The following is an 18,602-nucleotide window of genomic DNA, read 5'->3' as shown; positions in this document are numbered from 1 at the left end:
AACATAAATCTCAATATGAGATGTCTAACTAAAGCAAGCACTGCCAAGAAGACCAAGACAGCATCTCCTGTTCCAAGGTTTAGGTTTTGCCCAGAATTCTCGGTACGTGGAATAGCCCACACCAAGAGTCATTGCTCCCATAACAAAGCCTTGGGCTGCCACACGCATGTGGATCAAATAAACAGACATTTTAGTATTTCCCCTGCTCTTCAATCTATATAATCCATATGCAACGATAGCTGCAAAAACCTGCCATTCCAATGGGGACAAATGGTGCCTCTCTAGCTTTCTGGATAAGTTTAGATACGTGATCTTCATCATATGAAGAAAGAGAAACATCTGTGTCGCTTGGCATAGTGATTGAAGAATCTTCAGACAATGACAAGACATCTCAGGCTCCAAATGGCTTCAAAAAGGTTTTCTGGTGGTTTTTAAAATTATTTATTTATTTATTTATTTATTTATTTTTGGTTGTGTTGGGTCTTCGTTTCTGTGCGAGGGCTTCCTCTAGTTGCGGCAAGCGGAGGCCACTCTTCATCGCGGTGCGCGGGCCTTTCATTATTGCGGCCTCTCCTGTTGTGGAGCACAGGCTCCAGACGCGCAGGCTCAGTAGTTGTGGCTCACGGGCTTAGTTGCTCCGCGGCATGTGGGATCTTCCCAGACCAGGGCTCGAACCCGCGTCCCCTGCATCGGCAGGCGGATTCTCAACCACTGCGCCACCAGGGAAGCCCTGGTGGGGTTTTTTTTGTTTGTTTTTGTTTTGTTTTGTTTTGTTTGGCCGCACCACGTGGCTTGTAGGATCTTAGGTCCCTGACCAGGGATTGAACCCGGGCTGTGGCAGTGAAAGCCTGGAATCCTAACCACTAGGCCACCAGGGAGCTCCTGTCATCTCTCTATCCTGAGTGTAGAGGTGAGGCTTTGTACAAATGAGGAAGAGCAAAGTGGCACGACCCCCACCCTCTCGCTTGCCCCACGTCCGAGCTTTGGATACAAAATGTACTTGTCTTTCTATTTGAGGGTAAGTAAAAATCAGCCTTCCTATAGATTCTCATGTCTTCTTGTCTTTTTATAGAGTGTGTTGATGGTATCTAGAAAACAAGTCACAGTATGTCTTATACACATCACCAGCCATTAGAGGGGTAAATGTTTGCTTGTTCTTGACAAGCATCTGCCCATCTGCCCAGGCTCCCACGGTGAGAGTCCCCTGGTTTCTGAACTGTTCTGTAAGTTTGATCCTAGGGATGGTAGGTTGGTGCATATGCAAAAAAAAAAAAAAAAAAAGAAAAAAGGAGGAAAAGATTCAATATCTCTTCCCATTTGCACTTCCTTCCCACATTTATAACGAATAATACCTTCACATCATTTAGGGGATACTTGCTAATAATCCTGATTGAAAAGCCACTTTAGGGAACTATACTCAATATTTTGTAATAACCTATAAGGGAAAAGAATCTGGAAAAAAAAGTTAGATATGTATATGTATAACTGAATCACTTTGCTGTACACCTGAAACTAACACAACATTGTAAATCAACTGTACTCCAGTTAAAAAAAAGAAAAGAACAGCTACTTTTTATTCTCTCACCTTCTATATTCTCACTGAGGGAATTAAGTGAATCATCATTAATGGCGATTTGAACTTAAAAGATAACTTGAGATTTTGTGCTCTATAAGTAGGCCAAATTGTAGTCCTACATAAATTTAGTTATATTGAAGCTGGGGTTAAAACTTGGTTGTGCAAAAAATAAACAAACAAACTTGGTAAGGCAGTCAGTTTAAGTACATGCAAAAGAAAAGTGGGTTTTGATTTTTTTTAATCTCTGGGAGAGCAACTCCTGAAAAATAGATCGTTTTATAAACATTGTTGCAGTATGTTAAAAAGAGGAACACATATGATGAACTTTGTTCTAGTTTTATATTAAAAATATACTTTATGAAATAAAAATGTTTGTACTTTTTATAAATAAAAGTCTTTGTACCTTTTATAACATCTGGGACCAAATATAAAAGGGTTTATAAATGTATTATAAACCTCCTGCTGTTTACTAAGTGAGCACTTATATTTTGCACAGGAGTAACAAGTTATGACTCAAATATCTGAAATGACATTTTATAGGTTGTTGACAGACTCTAATTGTTTGATATCATGCAGAAAAGTTTCTCTGTCACTTGGGTTGTGGCCATGGAACTTGGTTAACGTTTGAAACCCCAGAGCAGCGCTTGCTGGTAATAAGGCAAATCACGTTCAACCATTCACTTCACCTCTGTTTATTGAGCATTTACTGTGTACAAGGAAATATTCTAGGTATAGCAATGAGGATAAAGTGATGAACAACACATCAAAAACATCTGTTCTCATGCAACTTACATTTTGTGCAGGAGGAACAGAAAATAAAAGGTTTTGAGCAGAGGTGGCATGATCTGGAAAAGGTTGGATTTTTGTTTGTTTTCGGTTTTGTTTTTTTTAAATAATCAATCCAAAAAGGCAAGAAAGGAGAGAAAAAAATATTAATATATAGAATAGGCAGGACAAATCAAAAGCACAAAATAGAGTGGAAGATTTAAAATTCCAAGCACACTAGACACCCCGGATTCCAATCTGGTTCCACCTGTTTCTTTTGCACACTTTGGACAAGATTCTTAACCTCTTAGTACCTCGGTTTCCTCACCTTGAAAAGGGAGTTAATATGCCTGTCTATGACGATTAAGTGTGTCAGGGTATGTCAGGTGCTGAGGACAGTACCTGGCATATTGTGTTTGTAAAATAAAATGAATCAGTATGTTAAATGTGAACAGACTACATGTTCCAACTAAAAGAGATTTTCAGATTGGACAAAAAACTAAAACCCACATGTATGCTAGTTACAAAAGACACGTCCAACTCATAAAGTGCAGAAAGGTTGAAAGTAAAGACTGGAAAAAGATGGGGCTTCCCTGGTGGCGCAGTGGTTAAGAATCTGCCTGCCAATGCAGGGGTCAGGGGTTCGAGTCCTGGTCTGGGAAGGTCCCACGTGGCGTGGAGCAACTAAGCGCATGTGCCACAACTACTGAGCCTGTGCTCTAGAGCCTGCGAGACACAGCTACTGAAGCCCACATGCCTAGAGCCCGTGCTCCGCAACAAGAGAAGCCGCCGTAATGAGAAGCCTGCGCGCAGCAATGAAGACCCAATGCAGCCCCCAAAAAATTAATTAATTAATTAATTATTTTAAAAAAAGAATGGAAAAAGACAGACCGTGCAGGTACCGACCAGAAGGAAAACTGGTGTGAGAAGACTGACTTTCAGGCCAAAAAACACCCCAAACTATTCAGCTCAAAAGGGTCAACTTCATAAAATAAATGATTCAAATAACAAATAGCTCAATTCACCAAGAAGACATACAATTTTAAATCTGTAGAACCATAATAGCATCACCTCAAAATATAGAAAAGGTTATGCTATCAACCTTCTGACATAAGTACAAGAAATACAAATACATCATTATAGCGGGAGATTTTTAATGCACTTTTCTCGGTAATTGATAGAATAGATTAGCAGAGAGTCAGGATAGAGGATTTGAACAATATAATTAACAAAACTGACCTAATACACAGATATCCAATAACTGCATGCTACACATTCTTTTCAAGCACACATAGAACATTTCCAAAAATTGGGCATATCCTGGTTGTGTAAAATGAATCTCAACAAACATCAAAGGATAGACATCATTCCAGGTATGTTCTCTGAAGGCTGCAATTAAGCTGGATATCAATAACAAAAATTTAGGAATTAAGAAATGTGGCTCTCAACTAACACAGCATTGTAAAACAACTATACCCCATTAAAAAAATAAAACAAAATGTGGCTCTCCGTATTGGCTCAGTTATAGCAAGAAGCCCGCTCAGTCAAGTTAGAAAGGCTCCCCACCCTGGTTATCTATCACTCTGGCATGACATCAGGAAGTATCCTGTTAAGTTGGTTTAGCAGGAATCACTCCATTCACCTTTGATTTTCCATCCACTGAGTCCCTCATTCTGCTCATTGGCTAAAAATCCCCAGCTATCTTTACTGTATTAGGAATTGAACCCAGCTCTAAACTGAGGTGTCTTTTCCCCGATTGCAATTGTTTTTTGTTTTTTGTGTTTTTTAAATAAAATCTGTTTTTACTGCTTAAAAAAAAAAAGAGAAAGAAATGTGGCTCTAAGTAACACATAGATTAAGGAAGAAGTCATCATAGATACTAGAAAATATATGGAACAGAACTGAGCCTTAACCTTAATGTACATTCTCCATCTCCGTTTTTGGGATGTCACTAAAGCCATGCTTATAAAAGGAAATTTAAAGCTTCCAATACATATTAGAAACAAAGAAGGCTGCAAATCAATGAGCTAAGCATCCATCTCAAGAAGTTAGAAAAAGAGTAGCAAATTGAACCAAAGAAAATAGAAGAAAGGAAACGATAAAATAAAGAGTATCAATTAATGAAATACAAAGAATCACACATTCAACAGAGAGGATGAACAGAGCCAAAAGTTGGTTCCTTGAAATGATTAACAAAATTGAAAAACCTGCAGAGATTGATTAGGAGAGACCTGGGCAAGAGGAATGGGAGATAGTGATTTTAAACAACTCTTTTGAGAAGTTTTGCAGAGAAATAGGGTACTGGAGGTATAGGCCGTGAAGTCAAGAGAAGACTTGTGTACATGTGGATGACCTTGCAGTTTGTTTGTGGTAGGGACATTTATTCATGTAACAAATACTTAGTGAGCATCTATAGTGCACCAGGCGTGGTCTGGTCACTGGGGGTTTATCATGTTCGTAAAGGGGTTGAGCCCAGAGAGCTCCTCGGAGAGCTGCTGTTCTAGGTGGGAGAGGCAGACAATAAACAATAAGCATAATAACAAGTCATATAATGTTGGGAAGAGATATATGCAGTGGAAATAAAAGAAAGTTGAGCAAGGTAAGTGGGCTGGGAGGGCAAGTGGGTGGAGGGCTCCCGTGGAGACGTGGTCTTAGGGAAGAACAGAGGGTTCCTTGTGCCCACCAAGGGGCAACACGGGCTCAGAGGCAAGGGGGCAGGTGGAGGGGTGGTGAGGACTTGTGGAAATTCTCTTCCACTTATTTCTGTATATTTTTTTTTTGGCTGTGTTGGGTCTTCGTTTCTGTGCGAGGGCTTTCTCCTCCAGTTGCGGCAAGCGGGGGCCACTCTTCATCGCGGTGCGCGGGCCTCTCACTATCGCGGCCTCTCTTGTTGCGGAGCACAGGCTCCAGACGCGCAGGCTCAGTAGTTGTGGCTCACGGGCTTAGTTGCTCCGCGGCATGTGGGATCCTCCCAGACTAGGACTCGAACCTGTGTCCCCTGCATCGGCAGGCAGACTCTCAACCACTGCGCCACCAGGGAAGCCCCTATTTCTGTATTTTTGATTAAACTATTTCCCATGACTCAAAATACAGTTTGTGTTGTTGGTCTTATGCTGGGTGATTGGTGTAGAGTTTCTTTTGCTGAAGCTCATTAAAGTTAGCCCCTCACCCTCGGCAGGGAGTCATTTGCTCTAAATTTAACTCGAATGCTCCTGAAGTCCCTTGAAGCCAGGGTTGCAGTTAGCAGAGCTCTCTGGTCCTAGAAACAACCTTCAGAGAGCTGTTACGGGCGGCCTTCCAGACAGGATTGCAGGAGGGGTGTGGGATCTTGCAGTGTGTAGCTTTAAGGCTCTGTCGCCCACCTGTCACGGATCCCGACTGTGGGTTCCGTTTCTTAATAGTTGAAATCGTTGAAATCGAACTGTTTAACTTAATCTTTAAAATTCCCAAAGCAATGACCTGCGCTTCTTCATGAGGTAAACATTGCAGCCCACGAGACCCATGGTTTGCATGCAAAACATGTACATGGAAATATTGGGGTTTTGTCTCTTGTTATGTAGGGCAAAGTGATGTGCAGGATTAATTTATGTTTCTCACTCGCTAAAGACAAGAGGGAGATTTCATTCCGAAAAGGCAACTGGAATTTTTTTTTTTTTTAATTTTTATTTATTTTATTTTATTTATTTATTTATGGCTGTGTTGGGTCTTCGTTGCTGTGCATGGGCTTTCTCTAGTTGCGGCAAGCGGGGGCCACTCCTCATCGCGGTGCGCGGGCCTCTCACTATCGCGGCCTCTCTTCTTGCGGAGCACAGGCTCCAGACGCTCAGGCTCAGTAATTGTGGCTCACGGGCCTAGTTGCTCCGCGGCATGTGGGATCTTCCCAGACCAGGGCTCGAACCCGTGTGCCCTGCATTGGCAGGCAGATTCTCAACCACTGCGCCACCAGGGAAGCCCCGCAACTGGAATTTAAATATGGGTCTCTGGATCATACCGACCTTGGTAGCAGAATCCTTATAGAGACGTTTTAGAAGGGAGGCTGACCCAGTATCCCCCTCCAATCCACACCGCGGTGCAGTCTCGCCACGCCCTCATTCCCGTAGTTTTCATGGTGGTGGGAGAATATGACTGGCTGACGACAGCATTAACCTTTACCACGTTCTGCCCCTTCTTCTTTTCAGAGATGCCATCACAAAAATGAAAGATGTCTACCTAAAGAATCCGCAAATGGGAGACCCCGCCAGTTTGGATCACAAATTAGCAGAAGTCAGCCAAAATATAGAAAAACTGAGACTGGAGGCCCAGAAATTTGAGGTAGGAAAAAGCTGTTGTGGAAAAGCTTTGTTGGAAAAAAAAAAGAAATAGAAGTGGGTGGAGGGGTCACGAGACGCATATGGTTGTAAATCGCCAGCGTTTCTTTCCCTGCGAGAGATGCAGCTGGAAAAATCAGGTGTCTCATGAGTTATGATAAAAGGAAAAAGACACTGTCATCCACTGGGTGTTCAGCTTTTCAGCATATCCTATTTTAATGGTGTCCCTTAAAAGGGACACTATTTAAGGTTATATTTGTATACAGTGTTCGTTTTGTTTTTTTTTTTCATCTAAGTGTTTAACTTAAGTTGTTCTGCTTCATCTCCTGTTGACAGTGGGTATAATTGGGAATATACAGTCGTCCATCATCTCAGTGAATCAAAAAGATAATTTTTAAAAGACCATTGATATTTGTAATTTTCATGTAGTGTCTTTGCCTGGCTTTGGTATCAGTGTAAAAATTTTCAAAATATATTCTGGATGCAAATTCCTTTTCAGATCTATGATTTACAAATATTTTCTCCCATTCTGTGGATTGTTTTTTTACTCTCTTCAAGGTGTCCTTTGAAACACAAAAGTTTTATTTATGTTTTTATTTTTTTGGCCATGCCACATGGCTTGCAGGATCTCGGTTCCCCGACCAGGGATTGAACCCGGGCCACGGCAGTTAAAGCACCGAGTCCTAAGCACTGGACCGCCAGGGAAGTCCCCAAAAGTCTTAATTTTGATGGAATCATTTTTTTTTTCTTCTATCACTTGTGCTTTTGGTGTCATAGCTAAGTTACCAGTGCCTAATCCAAGATCACAAACATTTATGCTATGTTTTCTTCTAAGTTTTATAGTTTTAGCTTTTACATTTAGGTCTATGGTTCATTTTGAGTTAATTTTTGTATATGGTTAAAGGTAGAGGTCCACCTTCATTCTTTTTTATGTTGTCCTGGCACCATTTGTTGAAAAGACCTTTTCCTCCTTGAATTGTCTTGGCCCCTTTGTCGCAAATCAATTGATCATAAGTACAAGAGTTTACTTCTGGGGGGGAAAAAACCATTGAAATATGTTATTGTTCTTTCAAAGGATCCATTATCAAAAGATGATATATGTGAAAACCAATGGGAAACACAGATAAGAAATGAAAAAGAAACACAAATAATAAATCTTTTAAGGAGGGAGTGGGGCACTCAAAAGCTGTGGACAGAAGGCTTCTTTTTCCCCTCGAAATGTAAAGACTACAGAGCCTGGAAAAATAAATTAGTAACTGAGCATTCCAACCAGAATAGATTATTTCTAGCCATAAAAGGTCAAATATGGTTTTTTTCATTCTTTCTAGAATCTGTCAATAAGGTATTAGCATTTGAGATTTTAGAACCTAGAAATGTCCTTTGCTGATCATTTTGATTCTTTTGCCTCTTTTACACTATTTCAAATGTTGCTGAAGATACTTTGATCTACTTTGATTTCCTATGTATGAGTTTTCTTCACTATTTAAAAAAAGAAAAATGTTACACTCCTTAACAAAAATGGGAAGTGTGGCTTTCAAACTGAGTCATGGCTTAAGTGTGGCAGGACCCTCATGTTTCCCAGTGTGACCTCATGGTCACAGAATTTTGGGAACCAGAAGGAACTAGAAGTGACTTAACCAAAATCACACAGCTGCTTAAAAAGCCCAGGAGTGTAACGGAGGCCAGTGTCTTTCTGCCACATTATGAGCAGTGGCTAAATATAAGTTTGCCTGTACTTCTCCAACTTTGCCTTCGAGTACATTTATACAGTCAAGGCACACAAACTGGAGACTCTGCCCCCAGGGGGTCCTTCTCCAGTCTGCTTCAATGACCAACGAGCAGCCCAAATTTGGGGCCTGAAGCCTGCATGGTCAGGCCCTCAGCTGAGCTCAGACCAGAGTCTTTCATGGCTTCTGTTTGCAGGCCTGGCTGGCCGAGGTCGAAGGCAGACTCCCAGCACGCAGCGAACAGGCCCGTCGGCAGAGTGGCATGTACGATGTGCACAACCCCCCGGCCGTCAACAGCTGTGCACAGGATCGGGAGAGGTACAGTATCTGTACAGCGCCTGCTTTTTTTGGCTTCGTATTTATTTCTCAATTCTGGAATCAGAGACGAGCACAAGGTACTTGTTAGATCCCAAGCGTCTGTGATGATTGGCCTGTGATGTTTCCCACGGTGCAGGTGTCTAGTTCCCCGTGGATGGTGCCCAAGCCTGCGGGGTGATTGAAGATGGTCCTAGTTACAACAATCGGGGGATGGGGATGGGGGTGGGTTGCAAGCACTTTGCTCTCGCGGGGGCTGAATTTGAGTCCTCGCTGGGGTCAGTGGCTATAGTTGCTGTGTGTTTTGCTTTCTTGAGCAGCCCGGATGGCAGTTACACGGAGGAGCAGAGTCAGGAGAGTGAGGTCAAGGTGCTGGCCACGGATTTCGACGATGAGTTTGATGATGAGGAGTCCCTCCCTGCCATAGGGACGTGTAAAGCTCTCTACACGTTCGAAGGTAACACTGCGTGTCACCTAATTTCCCCACTTTTTGGGAACTGTCTGAGTCACTCTTCTCTTTCTGTGATCAGGCTTTCTTTTGAAGTCGTCCAGAACTTTCCCTCATTGCTCTTTTGCTCTGCTCGTGGTATTTGTGATTATGATTATGATCTGGTCGATGGCTGTATATTTTACCTTTGGGTCTGTACTTTTGAACAACTTTGAGTGAGCTTAATTGCAGCAGATAGTATGGAATAATGATTATTTCATCCATTCATTCAATACTTATAGAACTTCTGTCTTGTAAAGACCCCTGAAAGGGTGGGAGGCAGATGGTATGTTCTGGCGTCCACCTTTGGAGGAAATAAAGCAGACACACTTAGAGAGAGGGCTGCCTGCAATATTCACCAGAGGAGGGCTACAGAGTGATGGGGGATTCACGCGAGGATGAGATCACTTCCTTAAGGGGATTTGGAGAACTCTCCGTGCTGAAGTGTGTCAGAGGCACGGGCACTGCCAAGCATGGAGCGAGGAAGGCATGGGGTTTGTATGGCTGGTGCTCAGATGTCTTAGGTGGTAAGATGAGGGTGTAGGTGGTGCCAGTGGGGGGTATGGGTAACAGAAACGTCTGGATTTTATTTGGCAAATGTCGAGAAGCTACTGAAAGTATTTGAGCAGGTTGTTGACACAAGCAGAGCTGTACCTTGAGACATTTATTGTCGTATGTGTAGGATCAGTTAGAAGACAGGGAAATTGGTTAGAAAGACTAGCCTAGTGTTTCCTAAACTGATGAGCCTTGAAACGGCATCTTGCAGGATGCTGATAAGGATGATGTGAAAGAAGCAATCAGAGCTCAGATCATTTTCAGAAGCCCTGGGATAAATGAATTTCTTTACTGTAGGACTTTTTTTTTTTCTTTTGGCCACACCTCACAGCTTGCAGGATCTTAGTTCTCTGACCAGGGATTGAACCTGGGCCCCCTGCAGTGGAAGTACGGAATCCTAACCACTGGACCACCAGGGAATTCCCTTTACTCTAGGACTTTTAGAGCCTTTAATAAACTAAATATTCATTGTGACAAAATAAGAAAAAGAAGTGCCAGGTTCAATGTTCCTGGTTTTACTTCACGTCCACACCATCCCTCTCCCCCCCGCGCCCACAGTACTGCTATTAACAGCCCCCTAAACAGTCTGCCTTTCAGGACACTGCTTGGGCGATGGCGGCTAGTCTTTTGAAATTATCTTAGCAAATGGTGTTTGGGGCCTTGATTAGGGAATGGACGCAGAGATGCTGCAGCCAATAAACTGCTCAGACGCGTGTCTGATTGGAAGTTGGAAACAAAGAGGGGAGGAAATCACAGGTGATCCCTGAAGTTGCATTCCTGGGACGATGGAGATGTCCACTGAAATGGGAAAGTGGGAGGAGGATCTAGTTTGGGAGGAAAAACAGTGAGTCCGGGTTCACCCCTATCGCGTTCCAGGTGCCCGGGTACCATCAAGGTGGAAATGGGCTTCAGGCAGAAGGCGAAGTGGAACCTTACCTCAGACGAGAACCAGAACAGGAGAAAGAAAAGCCGGGGTGCTGTGTAAAGAGATGTAATTGACGCCATAGGAGTACCTTCAGGGAAGAGTAGAGAAGCGGACCCAAGATTTCCTCTGCGGAAAATTCCTCCTGTTCTGGGAGGGAGGAACGAGAGGGCTCCCAGGAGGAGTTAGAAGAGGGTCCTAGAGAGACGCAAGGTGAGGACCTGGAAGCTTCTGTGTGGGAGGAGAGCAGAAGGGTCAGTGCATCCATCTTTTCCTACACTTGTTTCGTTGTTGCAAAGCTGTGCTCTCAACCCGGATTTGACAAGAAACCTAAAATACTCTGATATTGCTTTTTCAGGTCAGAACGAAGGAACCATTTCAGTAGTTGAAGGAGAAACAGTGTACGTTATAGAGGAAGACAAAGGCGACGGGTGGACCCGCATCCGGAGAAATGAAGATGAAGAGGGTTATGTCCCCACTTCGTACGTCGAAGTCTATTTGGACAAAAACGCCAAAGGTGCTAAGACTTATATTTAATACAACTTAAAAAAAACCAAAAACACAAAAAACTTTAAAACATTGGAGTTGTTTCTCCCACAACTATGACTGTTACAGGCAGTTCTTCAAAAGACTGAATGGGGAGCGTCGCAGTTTCCTTTAGGGACGAGGTGGACTTTCAGGCATCTTACACCTGAATTTCCTGGGCTGGTTTTGACGATAATCAAGTTTCACTTGCTAATGACATTTCACTTGGAAAGCTGCCAGCGGCCAATTTACAACTGTGTCCTTTGAAATCCGATAAACATTTCTTCTTGGGCAGCATCTGTAGATAACCAAAAAGTTGCCTTCTAGCTTCTAATCCGTATTTCTGAATCTAAAAGTCCATGCACATCCTAGGGGTGCAGAAGACTTCAGTTCTCTTATTTATATGTAGTATCTGCCAGAAATTGAACTACCTTAGAATGTTACATTTTGTAACTTCATAAACTGAACTACGCTAGTTTGTTAAATTTTACAGTCATTCACTTCGAAGGAAGTCATCAATGAAGTACAGAATAAGTAAAGAATAAGATTGGTACCAAAAGTGTGTATATTTCCTTAAACATGTTTAAGATAATTGTTAGATCACCGTGTTTTCAGGTTATGTCTATATGATCCTAAACAACCAATTGAAATATGGAAAACTTTGGTCGACCAACCAGTTGATTTTTACATATGACTACTGATCTTCCTTCCTTCTGCCAATTGACAGAGTTGATCAGATGTGCTAGTGTTGTTTAGATAAACTTACATAAAAACAGCGCACTTCATTCTGTTCTGTCGGAGGTTTTGTGGGAAGTGGAGCTGTATTCCGCTCATACTTGCCCAGGTGGGGCTGTGAATAGACCCTTGTAAGCCACTGCTTCTACACACAGACCCCAGCACATCACTTTTCAAGGGTTTTTTGGTTTGTTTTTTAATTATTGGCATCTTTAAGACCCAAAGTGTGAATTTACTGAAAACTGTTTTAGAATTTCTAGCTCGTTTTACGTTTCACCATCTTAAAAGAATCTGGGCCACATGGGGATCTGCATTTTTAAATTGGCAGGATAGGTAGTGAAATGGGTGACATGCCCAATGGCTGTGCTCATTTCTAGAATCTTCCCTGAGATCACAGAAAACCAGCTAAAAGTGAGTCAGAATAAAGGTATGGGGTTGAGATTCTCTTTTTATTTGGCTTTGAAAATTACTTATTCATGTCCTTCCTACTCTTAAATAGGAAATTAGCTCCTTGCTTCTACACTGTGGGCTCCTTTTAGAATGTCAGATCAATTTAAAGCTGATTTTAAAACTGACAGCAGTACATCAAGGGTCTACGAGCTGGCAGGAGGCACGGGTGACTGGTGCAGAATGTAGCAGAAAGCTCTCTTACATTTCCCAAGGGCCGCCAAGATGGAATTTAGTAACCTTACTTAATGACTGTCTGATTTTTAAAACACTTTTTATTTTTAAATGATTATAGATTCTCAGGAAGTTGCAAAGATAGTACAGAAAGATCCCCTACATCCAGCTTCCCCCAGTGGTTACATCTGACACAATTGTGGTCCAATATCAAAAGTGGGAAACCGACCCTGGCCAGCCTGATTTTTTAAAAAATATAATTTTGTAATTCAGATTTCTTTTGCTTTATTATACCTTTGCTGCCGTAATATCAATAAAGCCACTCACCCTGACTCCAGACCTCTCAGGAGAATCATTTCAGTTCTTCCTTTTAACTACTGCAGCGAGAAAATCAGCTGACCATGGGGATTTAACGAGCAGTAGGGGGGGTCACAGCTTTGGGCAGGTAACCAAGTGACTCCCTAAGATATTAAAACCTAACCTTTCTATCCTGTGATGAACTCATTTCCAGACTGTAAATTATTGGAGACAGCAAACTAAGCACTGAAAATGTCTTAAAATGAGGCATAACATTAGTCTTTTAAAAGCCTGACTTGAAAAGTATGGCATTCCACGAAGCTGGTTGGTGTTGTTTCTTTTGTTTTTCCCCTCCTCTTTAGAGTTGTGCAAATCTGATTCAGGAAATAGCTCAGCTGGCTTTCGGGGATGGGAGGGGCGATTTGGGCACATAAATTATGATCATTATTTTAGGTTGTATGCCTCAGTACCTTTACCAGATGAATCTATGTACTAGTGACTCAACGGTGAAAAATATTTTGTAGTTTCAGGTCCATCTAGTCAATGCGCAGAGGATTAGCAAAAGTCTTGATTCCCAGAGAATCACAAATTTCCATTTCCACCCAAAGTATAATTTGTGTTCTTCCAACAGTTATCTGTTAAAATAAAAGTAGCAAAGTCTCAGCTTGTATATAAAGTTTTCTCCTTTTGTTTAGAGATACACTTAGAGGTTAATAATGTATGTAGAAGCCTTCCTTCCCTGCCTTGTTTATAAATCTGTTCAGCCTGCTCCATAAACACTGCCCTCCCCTTAAGCCCATCCCAGGTGGGCGGGGCTGCTGCCTTCCGATGCCCATAACTCAAAAGGAGTTGTTTTATTGTCAGTAATGCCAGTGCACTTTTGTGTTTGTGTGTGGTGTCTACCATGTGACTATTTAATAATTGCCAAAATAGTTAGACTAGAGTAAGTTCCAACTGGTCAACTGAATTGTGACTGTCCTCTTTCATGGTTTTGTTTTTGTTTTTTTTAATTGCTCTCTGTGAAACATGTCCATAACCGCCCCCCGCCCCAATAGATTTGTATATACTGCAATAGAAAAACTAAAAAGATTACTTGAATTCGTTGTTTTAATGTTTTACTCTTTTATCTGTTTGTTTTATTGGTGATTCTGATGCCTAATGACCTTTTTGTTTTTGTAACCGCTGGGGGAGCCGGAAGGACGGTTACACTGGTAGCTAGGCCCCCTGCCGGCTGATCCACACTTGAGTTTATTGTAGACACTTGGGTTCTGAGTAAGTTTTGTTTGAATATGGCCAACATGACTGTTTCTCTCTCTCCTTATCCTACAAGAAAAGAATCTGTCTGGCACCTTTTAGTTGTACCCTCGTATCTGCCTCTCTAATAAACGTTATATTTTTCTCAGTGTTGTGTATTTTAAATGATTTTTCACCTTTCCGAGAAAATTATTCTGTGTAATCCGAGTATTTAACTCTTTCGTCTTTAATAATGGGGAATTTTCTAGCCAAATGCTTTTCAAAAAATCCTGCCCTTTCCCCCTTTTATATGATGACACCTTCTCTGTTTCTCACCCTGTGTTCACCTCCGGGCTTGTGGAGTCTGCCTCCTGTTTCTCTTCTGTCCCCTCAAGATGAAGAACTTTCACTGTTTATTGCTGAGTAAACGCTGAGCGACAGGTTTTCCTTTTCACCAAAGATGTTGCCTTTTACTGCCAAGGAACTGAGAGTGTCAGTCGGAGAGGGAACCAGGCCTTTGGGCTTCCGGCATCATTCTGGGAAGCTGGTTTCTTTCTCTGTCTCAGAACTCAATTTATGAGAAAGATGAGTTCGGGTGCCTGGGCGCATCATCTCCTGGGCGGCTCCTCTTACCCCTGAAGGAAAGACTAGCTGCTCTGATTGCAGATGAAACCGTGAAAGTTCCTTATCTCAGACTCGCCCGGTGGTAACCCATTGCTCTAAAAATGCTCCCCCACCCCCACCCCCGGGCAGTGCACTTTGCGCTGAGGAGCGGAGTGCCCGCCCCTGACCTGCTGCCAGACACTCTAACAGCCTTTTCCTCTCTCTGTCTTTTGTGTTGTAGATTCCTAAAGATGGTTCCGGGAGCCAGAGCCTCGGGAGAGCCTTCCCAGGAGAAACCCTTCGGTCTGCTTGTCCCCACAGGCCTGGGTGCCCGCCAGCGCCTTGGGGCTCTGCTGGTGTGTGGCCCTCGGAACCTAAGCCTGAAGCGACATCCATCCCCACGTGCAGCTGCTTGCCTTTTTCTTTCTTTTCTTTTTACAGCATGTTCCTCGTAGCCTGGTTCCTCCCCTGGCCCAGACTGGCTGCCTCTCGCGGGGAGGTCTGTCCCTGTCTCGGTCCCCATCCAACTCGGGGCCACAGAAGGCGGCTTGATGCGTGGTCCCTCCTTCCCGGGCCTCCGCCCTCAGTCCACCTGGCGCATCCCGGCCCGTCCACAATTCACACTGTGCCTTTCGTGAAAACTTTGCCACTGGTCTCCTGGGGAGACGAACCGAATCTGAACAAGGAGGGTCAGGTCTGCACCAGCTGGACTGAGCGCCCGAATGTAACTCACGTGTCCCCGTGTCCTTTACGTTAGAAAATACTCATCTTCTCCCAAGTCCATTGGGTATTCGGTGGTCCTTTCCTGACTGTGCGTCCTCACCTCATACTAAACAACTGGCCCTTGAAACGTTTCACAGCCTGAGAGTGTCCGTGGCGGGCACTGGGGCATGTACACGCACACTCACATACACACACGTACACACATTTTTGTTTGGGGCCCTGTCTTCAGTGGCCTGGAAAAGTCCACAGCGAAAGTCAAATTCCAGCTCTTGGGCCAGCCCAGCTGTCCTGCCTGTGTCCACCTTTCATGGGGTCAAGGAAGGCCCCAGCCCCCCTTCTCCCCGTTGGCCACCTGTTAACGAGAACTGCAGATCGTGGACGAGGGTCTCACCTCGGCATTAGCTCATTTCCAAGGGAAGACTCTCCCCTTTCCATGAAGTCCAAGATCCGCATCTTAGGATTCTAGTGCTTTCATCACCAAAGACCCTGTGCTTCTTGTGGTCCATCAAGTGATCCTGTGGCTACAGCTTCCACGTTTTCCCACCTGCTCTCCAGGCCAAGCGGAATTAATCAAGTTTGTTTTTTGAGCTAAATTTCCTTCCTCTTATGGATCTTTGAGGAAGACATGAGGTCATGTACCCTGTGGTCACTCATGCCTTAGAGCAGCAGAGCTTCTCTACTTATTCGGTGCAGAAACAGCCCAGAGAAATCACTGGCTGTGAGTTTCTGCGAGCGAGGATGCCGTCAGAAGCCCAAGGATGCCACCAGCATCTTTCCTCTCTGGTTTGGCTTTTGGTAACTAGGAGGTCACCCTGAGCGTCTTCATTGCTTCTCAACACTTATGAATCAAGACAAGGAAATCTTACAGGAGCCGAAGGGACAAGGACAGAAAGGACAGGTCCTGAGGGTTGGGCCTTTGTTCAGTGGTAGGAAAACGGTTCCTCTCGGCAAACCAGGGTTGACCACACACCAGCCTCTGAGAGTGGCTCAGTCAACCCTTGGTGACAAGAAACCCTGAGGAAGCAAATACCAAGGGCAAGCAGGGGAAGAGGAAGTGGCTTCAGGTTTGAGCAAGCGTGAGACACCCCCTCACTCTTTCTTCCCCGGAGCGAGCCTCTGCAGCTGTGGGCGTCTGGGGGCCACTCCGTTAACACCCAAGGGGCGGCCCCATTGTCACATGCTCCTGAGTCTCATGAGAGGACCGTCTTGGCAGATGACGGTGAAGCCAGGATGCCAAAGGGCGAGAAGAGTCAGGGCCTCACCCGTGTCCCTGCAGACCAGCAGGTGCGTGGTTCCTACGGACAGTCCCAGTGGCAGGGTGACCGGGTGTCTCCAGCAACTTCTGAATCTCACCAAGTCAAGCTGCCCACTCTTCACTCTACAAGGATGCTAAACATATTTTTAAAATCTGATTTTAGAGCCTTGGGAATGCATGTGCATTGCATCTTTCGTATTAGGGGTCAGGATAGATTAATTTCTTACAACCTAGGGGAAAAGGCATAAACTGCAGTAATTTGTTCTTTTAATGTCTGTTAAACCCAATATAGAATATGCTGGTATCCTCTTGTATCCCCTGTGCCTTTTTTCTTCTCTGTACCACCTGTGTCCAAAAAAGAATGGATAATGAGTGCTTTTCAATGTTAACCTTGGTGTTTGCTTCTCTGACAGTCTGTGTGGCTATGGGGAAAGCGCAATGCTGCACCAGCTGGGCTTTAGTAAAGGAAATAAGTTATTATAGGATAGTTGAGGTGTATCATTTACTCTGGGAATCCGACTGTGAAATCATCTATATATTATTATAGAGCAGTTCACATAGAGTAGAAACGTGGAATTTCCCATGTGCTTCTTTCTCAGCCTTCCCTCGTATCCACTGCCCGTCATTTCTCCACCAATGCTAGAATATTGCTGTGCCGTAAGAATAACTCATTTTTAAAGAAGCTACCCTGAAAATAACTTAAACAAAATGAAAGAGAGGAACTTGTTGTTTACCCAATTTTTCCTTTGCAGGATAGGAAAAAATAAACAGGCATGGAAAGCTGTAATGGGATTTTCCTTCGGGTTTGTATCACGATCATCCGGAAGCTTTTGGGTGCAAGCAGGGTGCCTCTCCAGCAGTAGCATAGAGGCCTCTAATGCCTTTTGGTAACATCTGTAATTACTGGGGAAAAGTTTACTGAACATGAAAAAGTTATGTTGATGCTAAGTATTTTTCCAGAAATGTCGACTTCATACTTCCTAATGGCTCTGCCTCCTGTGCTTATATCAAAAAACTTCAAAAAGTGATCCAAAATTTTATTTTAACCTGGTGTCGAGCACCTTTAAACTTCTTGGTTTATCTGTGTGTGTTGCACTAATTCTAAACTTTGGAGGCATTTCAGTGTTGTAAACGGCCCATTGCCATTGTAAAGGTTATGGAATTGCCCATTTGTCTCTGGAGATGGAATTAAACCAAATAAAGTGCTTCCATTGGAAGGCTTATATTGACCTTGTAACTATATGTTAATCCTCTAAATGTTAAATAAAAGTGTAACTTCTGGCACGGTATCGCGGGACTGTTCTGTTGCACAAAGAGGCGACCCGGGTCACAGAAGCAGTCAGAGTCCCCTGGGCTGGGGGCTGGGCTCCCATCTGCATGTCACTGATTTACTGTGTCAACCCGACACCAGTCCCGGTGCCATCTGCTTGGGGAGGGGCCTGAGACCCAGCGAGCTCCAAATTCCAGCCCCGCCCACTGGGGGAAGCTGTCAGAGACCTCAGTGATGTGGGATTCAGGTTGATTCAGTGCAGGGATTTGGGGAGGCTCCTTAGGTCCAGGCCATTTTTCGTGCATGCAAATTCAGCTGGCAACTACTCTGGGGTTTCGGGGACCCTACTGTGGGGACTGAGGGGCCAGGAAATCGCAGCGGGTTTGCGTTTCATTGGCGGTCTGGTGTCACGAGTGCTCAAGCCCACCCTCTCCTTGGCAGCTTGGCTGGAATAATCACTGGTTTCTGTGACGCCGCGGACAGTGTGCAGCGTTTAAGGGTGAGGGCCTCGTGCCTGCACCAAGCGGCTGCATGCAGCAGGAGGGAGGCCCTTTCCATACCCAGCGTTGAAACTCTCACCCCAGGCTTTGGGGGGAAGACTGGTTCGTGCCCACACCTCTTTGTTTCCTAAGGCTCTTTAGAGCCGATTTAGGAAAACAGTTGTTGAGGGAGTGAAATATTAAGTG

General features: G+C 43.9%; 1 protein-coding gene and 1 pseudogene across 7 annotated transcripts in view; one reads left to right on the top strand and one right to left on the bottom strand.

Moving 5' to 3' along the window:
* The window catches only part of FNBP1 (formin binding protein 1), a 144,119-nt gene extending 126,184 nt beyond the window's left edge, over positions 1-17,935 (top strand). For 3 of the 7 annotated variants that reach the window (XM_059925829.1, XM_059925826.1, XM_059925823.1), the window contains 4 exons: positions 6,520-6,652; positions 8,572-8,693; positions 9,011-9,147; positions 11,013-14,234. In XM_059925829.1, coding sequence (XP_059781812.1) covers positions 6,520-6,652; positions 8,572-8,693; positions 9,011-9,147; positions 11,013-11,191 — 571 coding nt within the window. In that variant the 3' untranslated portion in view covers positions 11,192-14,234. Of the gene's footprint in view, positions 1-6,519; positions 6,653-8,571; positions 8,694-9,007; positions 9,148-11,012; positions 14,235-14,909 lie in introns of those variants that run through there. The other 4 variants (XM_059925828.1, XM_059925825.1, XM_059925822.1 and 1 more) reach the window with 2 other exon arrangements.
* Positions 25-355, bottom strand: LOC132367600 (HIG1 domain family member 1A, mitochondrial-like; annotated as a pseudogene).
* Positions 17,936-18,602: the final 667 nt, after the last annotated feature.

This window comes from Balaenoptera ricei, chromosome 6 (assembly GCF_028023285.1).
Source record: "Balaenoptera ricei isolate mBalRic1 chromosome 6, mBalRic1.hap2, whole genome shotgun sequence".
Classification (NCBI taxonomy): Eukaryota; Metazoa; Chordata; class Mammalia; order Artiodactyla; family Balaenopteridae; genus Balaenoptera; species Balaenoptera ricei.
Note: the sequence above shows the minus strand (reverse complement) of the source record. Positions and strands in the feature narration are given on the sequence as shown.